The 7,841-nt window shown below is 38.9% G+C and overlaps 1 protein-coding gene across 1 annotated transcript; it reads right to left on the bottom strand.

Annotated features, from left to right (window-relative positions):
• Positions 1–1,985: 1,985 nt before the first annotated feature.
• On the bottom strand, positions 1,986–6,101 carry LOC127395674 (granzyme A-like). Its single transcript, XM_051642921.1, has 5 exons — positions 6,041–6,101; positions 5,211–5,358; positions 3,413–3,551; positions 2,499–2,771; positions 1,986–2,144 (listed from the first exon to the last, which is right to left on the bottom strand). Exons 1-5 carry the CDS (start codon positions 6,099–6,101, stop codon positions 1,986–1,988), a joined length of 780 nt encoding a protein of 259 aa, XP_051498881.1.
• Positions 6,102–7,841: the final 1,740 nt, after the last annotated feature.

Here is a 7,841-nt window from a genome sequence, read left to right as displayed (position 1 = left end):
CTTTACATTTTTCTTGCACATTTCTAAATGCATTGTAAAATGCTGACTGATAGTGGGATTTTCCTGTGACAAGGATGCTGCGTGTGAGTTTCAGGGAAGAGAAGGAAGCAGACCAAAGAGAATGCAGTAAGATGAAAAAAAAAAAATCAAAACTATAGCAGGATGAAAGAAATGCAGTGAAAAAAAAAAAGAGGAAGGAAATTAAGCATGACATATATGGTAAGAGTGAGATAACCCTGGATGATAAATTGTCTTGAAGATTTTTCACTAGATTGATAAGGATATTTTTGTTTTCTGAAGGTTTTTAGAATCAGTTATATTCTGAAGAAAGAATAGAAGTCTGGGGTTGTCTTTACTTTTCTTTCCTGTGTATTTACAGACTGAATCAGTCACCACTTTGAGTGTCAGTACCAGTCAGTAGGGCAAGTTCTTTTCTCAGTTTCACTTATGAAGTCTTAGTTGGGAGTCCTTCTCTCTGCTCCTGTTTTGCTTTGTTTTTTTGTGTGCACTTCCTTGTCTGTGCTTATGTATTTAGCCCAAGAGTTGGAACAAATATTTTAGGGATAAGAACGAGTAATGTGAGAAGTTTTCACTGTGAAAGGTTTGTAATGAGCAGAAAACATGAAATAAGATGTTCAGCATCAAAGCTTTCAGTAAAGATCCCTGTGGTTTAGAGTGTCTCCCTCCTCACCCATCGTTATTCCTCTATGGCAAAACTACTGTTTCTTCTTTACAAGATCAGTTGAAGGAAGTTGTATTAAAAAGTTTTAGTTTGTGTTTTCCTATATTGTGTTTCTAAGTGGTATTTAATTTAAAAAATGAATGCTTGGTCCACTGTGAGCAGTTAAAATCAATACAAGGTATCCCCATTGTTTGAGTGTCCTTTGCTTTCTCTTGGCTCACACCTACTGCCAAGTAAAAAAATCTCCCAAAGCAACTGAAAATAAAGCCAAGCTCTTTTAGAGCTGTTTGTGTCATTGAAACTGCTCAAGACTGTTAATATAGTGATGGGCAGAAATATTTTTCACAATTTTTGACAAGTTGTTGTTGAACCACTTAAAAATTTTACTGCATATCTGAAACAGCAGTAGCAGCATCATAAAAATGAATATTATTTTATGTGATGAACAATGCTTTATCATATGGATATTCCAGCTGAGACATTTTTTGTCTGTCTCTGGAGAATGGGATTTCAGTTGTTTTTTTAACATGATGTTGTTGATCTTTGTGCATTCTGCAGATATATTGCACATCCAAAACACGTTCACAGACTATCTGTACTGGAACAGATGGAGCTTTGCACATAAATTGACAGCTGCAAGCAGTAGATTTTTATTGCCATTTCTTTATTAAATGCAAATTACATAAAGGAATGAAATCTGAAAGTTTCAAATACAGGATGGTTAGGAAATTCATGCTTATTGCTTTCTACAATCAAATGCAGTTGAACTGTAACGTTTAGAAGCTTAGCAGTTTCTTACACCTGTGAAATCAGGAGCTCTGCTGGGGATAAACTAGCAAGCTTTTCAGGTGTCTGGAGTTTTACCTAACAGCTCGCTAACTTTCAGGGTTATTTGCTGAAGTCCAGAAACAGAGGGGTGCAGTATACACTCATGATGCAGTGAGGACACGAGGAGCTAGATTAGATCCTTGATCAGAAATATTCATTATGTAGAGCTCAGTCCAAATGTGCAACTAAAGAATGTTGGAAGCCTGAGTCATGAGTACCTGTCAAATTATTTCATGGCAGACAACATAAGCTACAAATCCTGTTGCAGCAGAGCATTGTGTTCTGGTCTGTGAAAATCACATCTGCCCTGAAAAGCGACACGTGTTTTCATCTATAAGGACATCAAGCTGCTAAAATTCAGCAATGGGAATACCTCTTTTACCAGTATAATGAAGCTGATTTTAAAAGCATATTCAAAACAAGATATTGTTATACAAATACAAGGTAGGAAATTACTTGGTCAAACCCCAAAATATTAGGCTCCCCCTATGGTTTTCCGTATCCACTGGAGGTGTTGCTTTGTGAGTCGAGTGTAGACTCCAGGGCCATCAACAGTACCACACTTATTTGCCTTCCCAAAAGAAGTGATGCCCCTCATCACATTATTGCATCTTAAAGGTCCACCAGAATCCCCCTGAAAAAAGGGGAAAAAAAAATGTTATTCACAAATACTAAAAAATGCTTCTTTTAAATAGCATTTGCAGCAGTTGCACAGAGGAAATAAAAATCCAGACAGTGCTGTGGTGGATTTCTTTTTTTTTCCTCCTTGGAAGTGAAGCTTTTAATAAAAAAAAAAAAAAGAAAAATTTTTAAAAATCCTTTTGAATATGGAAAGAAAAGCTGGAAAACTTCCTCTTGAAAAGCAGAATGACTCTAGAAATTGGTACCTTTTTTGTAACTTTGTTAATTCAATATTCAAATCTTTTAAAATGTGGTAGTTGTTACACAGTTGTGCATTTGACTTGGAGCCCAGTAAAAATATACTTACAGAACATGAGTCCTTTCCTCCATTCTTAGCCCCTGCACATATCATGTTGTGTGTTATAACAGGGTTGTTTTTATAGTGGTTGTTGTCATTGCAAATTTGCCTACTAATGACAGTGATGTTGACCTCTCTCAGGGTATCAGAGGACTTTCTCTCACGATTATTAGTTTGTCCCCATCCTGCTACGGTGCAAGTTGTTCCTGGTTTGGGATCATCCTCTGAAGCAGGCAGCGGAATGAGTTGAACAGCTTTATTAATTTTTGCTCTTTTCTGAAGCTGTAGAAGAAATGGAAAATAGTTATTACAGGAGAGGGTCTAACAGAGGCCCCTGCATGTTAACCACTGGATCTTTTTCATTATGGTGATGGGACATTACTGCAACCCCTTTTTGAGAGTCCTCTGTTCTTTGTAACAGGATTTATGTAATCAATGTAAGAATAAGGAAGATAAGTATTCTTTGTCTCATTTAGCTTCTGCTGAAATACTAGCTCTAAAAAAATACCCTATTCTCTGTCTCTCAGACCATTGGGAAGACAAAATAACACTAATTAATGAAGCTGGCAAACTGACAATCAGAGAAGCCAGAGCTGTTTTTCAGGCAGAACGTCGAGGTTTTAAACCAAATTATTTCTATGTGTAATGTGCTTCTTTCAGTGTACAATCTTTATTCTTTTACTGAAAAGCCAGAATTTGAAATGATTTGATCAAGGTTCAGAATTGGCATGCATTACAGGAATTGTTGATTGCCTTAGCTCCCAGTGCATCGCAAGTTCTCCAGTCTGATGTATTAGCAGACCACACTATATCACCCCAGAAAAAAGTCACCAGAAACTCTCTTGGCTCGTATCCCTCACAGAAGGAAGAAACTGGTATATAACAGGCTGTCCATATTCCATAAGTGATATATAAGTCTATACCTGCAGCAGCATAAGGTCATGTTCCTTAGAATTGGAACAGTAGCAAGGGTAGCGAATTTGTTTGGTGATCTTAAAAACCTGTTTTTCACTTTCTCTTTTTTTCTGTGAATGAGCTCCAAGAATAACTTTGCCTCCATTCCTGAGAAGAGAAATGACATAGTTAGTGGGATTAACTTGCTGTAACTCTGTAATTCTTTGCTGTTAACTGTGGTGGTGCTATCATGTCCACCTGCTACCTGCTGCCCATCTTTTTTCCTGCCTGTATAGCAACAATAATTTAGAAAAATATAAAAGATTACCCTGTTTTTACAAGTAGTTAAAAAAAAAAAAAAAGATTAAGTGAATAAAAATCCATTTTATCCTATTTTCATCTTCCCAGGAGCATAGACAGTGTTCAGGTACTTGACTCTGAAACTACCCCTGTTGTTTCTCCTTGAGAACTGAATGAGGGATGGATGCATCAGTTTTATTGTTGGTAGTGGTCTCACCAACTATGCCCTCTGCAATTTGTGCTGAAAACTTAGGAGGATAGCCCATAGCACTGTTAGTTCAGAGATCATCATGACTGGACAGAATTGCACTGTTTCTTTCTCCTACCAGGAATTCAACACCATTTTCTGAGTCCATGTGAGATGTAGCTCATTCCCTTTCTCTAACTTGTTCTACAACTTTGTGTACTTACTAGGTACTGAAGTGGTGACAGTTGTGCCTGGTCAGGCTCTCTGGTATAGAAACCAGGAGTCTAGCACACCTTTGTCAAGGAGTCCAGGCAGACCTTTATTTCAGACCATGGGTATAGCTGTGGGAGGACAATGTACATTACAGCTGAAGGGGAGAATATTCTCTGAACAGGTGTTTAGGTTGGCCCTTGTTTGCAACTTTCTGCAGCAAACAAAGCCCTGAGGAAGAGGTTGGTCCTTTCCTTCAGTTATTAAGAGCTGTCTAACTGTTGGCTGAGCATCATTAGCTTAATTATTTGTCGTATTTTCTCTTAAATGTGATCTCATTTGGAAACACTCTATACTAATACTAACGCTTTTGGGCCCTGCATTTCCTTTGTGGTAGGGCCTGTATATCTGCCTCTGTTCACGGAGACAGGAGGGATGGATACATTTCTTTGATGTCTGCAAATCCAGTGAATCACTGGTCTGGAGCAGGGCATTGACAGAGCCTGTGTGAGGTCTGGCTCAGAAGCAGCTCCAGTCCTCCCCACAAAGGAGAGGGGTAGGATGGGTCATTTAAAACTCACATCTTCCCTCACTGAGGGACTCTGAGAGGCTACAGAGCCATTTGCATCTTGAGTTGGAGAGGAACAAGAAAGGCTGGCTGACAGACCAGCATATACAGTAGAGCAGTGATCTCTCACTGTCTCTTTTCACTTGTCTGGGGGATTTTCTCTCGTGTGACTGCATGCTGGTTCTGTTTGTGGTGAAAGGCATATCTGTTACAAAATAAAATGCTAAGATTCTATTTCTGGTTTCTAAGTAGCTATTTAGACTTGACAGTCCTTGGGCCATGGGCACTAGTTGACTGAGAAAACAGGGATAAACCTTTCCCCAAAATTCACTGCCTCAGTGTTGCTATTATGTGCTTGTGTGCAACTAGAAGCTTGTAAAGTATCTCTTCAGAAACAGTGAAGGTAGGTATACCTTGTTACATTGTTTTTTCCTTGCTGAAGAACATTTGTCAGTATAAATTATAAAACACAGTAGTCAGAACATAGTCATGCTAAATACACAAAAGCACCAGGAATATTCACTTTATAAAGGACAATCTCTGAATCAGAGAAGGAACTTACACATCACAGTGGGCTGCTGTTAGGACCCAGTTTTCCTTGATCAATGCTCCTCCACAAAGAGTTTTTCGTTTACCTCCCTCGATTAGGGCCATAAATGGCCTTGAGTGAGGTGCTACTTCATTTCCTCCAATGATATCCACACACAAACCTAAAATTAGAAATAAGCCACAATACACACAGTTGGGCTAATAAACACTGCAAGACACTTGAAGTCTCTTAGAAAAAAACAGTGAATGTAATTACAAAGTGTGCAGACACACAAGTATGTCATGATCCTGGTCTTCTGGGTGGGCTTTTAAAATTGCTCAGCAGTACTATTTCTGTGTTTTTTGATGGGACCTAAATTAGATCAGCGGGGTGAGCTTTTACAAGAAAAGCACCAAAGTATTGTTGCTTTTGTACAGCTTTCTCTGCCTCATGTTCCCTGTTATGGTCTATTTCTTAGCTTTCACCCTGAAATAACAGCGTCAGATGTGCCACATGATAAATGTACACCTGGAAACAGGTACATGAACCTCTTTTTCAGAAAAACAAAAAATTGAGTTATTAATATATGTGTATGGCTCCAGAGAAAAAGGTCAGAAAATCACGATGTTAAATCCTCTGAACTCCTCCAAATAGCCTGTCCTCTGTGCAGCTTTTATTAATGCTAACTGTTCAGAAACGATTTTGTTTCTACAAAAGATTGAACACATGCAGACAGTGGAAGAGAGCTAATAGTAACTCTAACTACTACAATTTATTCTTTTACATTAATACATGTTGGCTTAATTGGAACTTTTTATGCTAGCATTTATCTTCAAAAAGGATCAAACTGAGCACTTACTTACCTCCATGAATTAAGAGAAGAATGGCAGCAGCAGAGGTGGACAAAGTGAAGAAAGCTCCCATGATTTCTGTCTGGTGTTCCTCCTTACTCACTCTTTAATATTTATATGTAAATGAAAAGGATGTGGGTTTTGTTTTTCCTCTTAAGGAACTGTGTAACTGACAAAAGCAAGAAGCCTCCTCAACTAAATAGCCCACATCAGAGGTGTTAGTGAGAAATTGCATCGTCTGTTGTGGTGTGAAGACAGTATCTGCCCCCCTTCATGTTCTCTCTGTAGCATTTGCAGAGAGCTAATATGAGTACTGGGGTGAAACTTTGCAAGCCACTACGTGTCCAGTTACACAGTGGGACTCAACTCACGTAAATTTAGGCTTGATCCAGTTTCTTGCATGATGATGTACAGTTTCATTTTAGACACCCCAAGTGACTTCCAGGTCAGAGATTAAACCCAGAACTTTTCCCATTAGAAAGTTATCTGTGCTGTTGAGGAGCCTCTCAGGGCCAAGGAATCTGATGTTGTCACCTTTCAGCATGTGATCCTACCTCATTAGCTTTGCACTGGATGAGCATCTGTATAGCACTTAGTGTGGCTTAATGGCCTAGAAGTAAGTGTATAATGACGTTTGAAGTGTCTTAAGGTTTCTTCAATATGGCTTCTGGTGCAGAAGGCCATGGGTCTTCTGCAGGTGCTATGTCAGATTTATCAGCCCAGTGCCCACATCTGGGAAATCCAGGGTATACCAAATGTCGCCAAATGCCCAGTTTTAGGCAACTGAATTGGGCCCTGAAAAGGGAATTCGTCTTACTAGAGCCTCATAAAGACACAGTTTCTCACTTCCAAATAATAGAAATAGCTTTCATCAATATGAAATAATTTGGAATATCAAATACTTTATTAACTAACTAGGTACACTCAGTGAAGTGTCATTACCACACAGCTTGGGAAGTTTCTTGAAGACTTGAGCCTTACTACAGTCAGCCTACAGAAAGCTTCTGCGTTCTGGCTGTCACATCTTTGAGCTTGGCTGGCCCAGCCTGATGGCAGTTTTACCCATCCAGGACCCTGGACAGACAGATAGTTCAAATCTGCCTTCATCCTCCCTCCTGGGACAGAGGGTAATTCCTGATTTCTCTGAAGAAGGCAGATGTGGAACTTTTTTCAGAGACAGCAGAGCTCTTTGTCACTGCTGTGGCTCGTTGGAAACCCTGTCACCTATGTGACATGGTGACAGCTTCATGCACTGCAAAACCACACCAAGCATTTAATTTTCTTTCATTTTTCTCCTCATTACCTGCACATGCCCTGTAATTGTCAGCAGTTTTTAGCACTGGTGTTCTTTATTTTTTTCAATAGTCTTCCGAACACAGTATGTCCAGGTATCACAGGTATCATTCTTTTATTTATCACTTATAAATAGTTGCCAAAGTCTGATTTTATGACATTTTAATTAGTAGGTTTAGCATATTGAAACTATTTCCTCTCTGAACTGTGCGTGGATGAGCACTTGTGGGCAAAAATCCTGTATTCTGAGAACTGCTTGAACTCATTGTACTACCAAGATTCATCCTCGGATATTCCCATATGAGGTGCAATGTCCAGTGAAAAGAGGTTAGGTATGTATCATCCCATGATTATCTGTCTATTTTTAAGAAAAACCCATTTGGGAGACTACAAAACATTAGCAAATGTTCCTAGATGTTTTGCAGGCAACTGAGATAAATCTATACCCACCATTTAAAACCAAATATTTTATAGCCTGTTTATATTTTTTCAATATCTAAATGCACTGTTATTTACTTCA

Source organism: Apus apus, chromosome Z (assembly GCF_020740795.1).
Source record: "Apus apus isolate bApuApu2 chromosome Z, bApuApu2.pri.cur, whole genome shotgun sequence".
Lineage (NCBI taxonomy): Eukaryota > Metazoa > Chordata > Aves > Apodiformes > Apodidae > Apus > Apus apus.
This window is presented reverse-complemented; position numbering and strand designations above follow the sequence as displayed.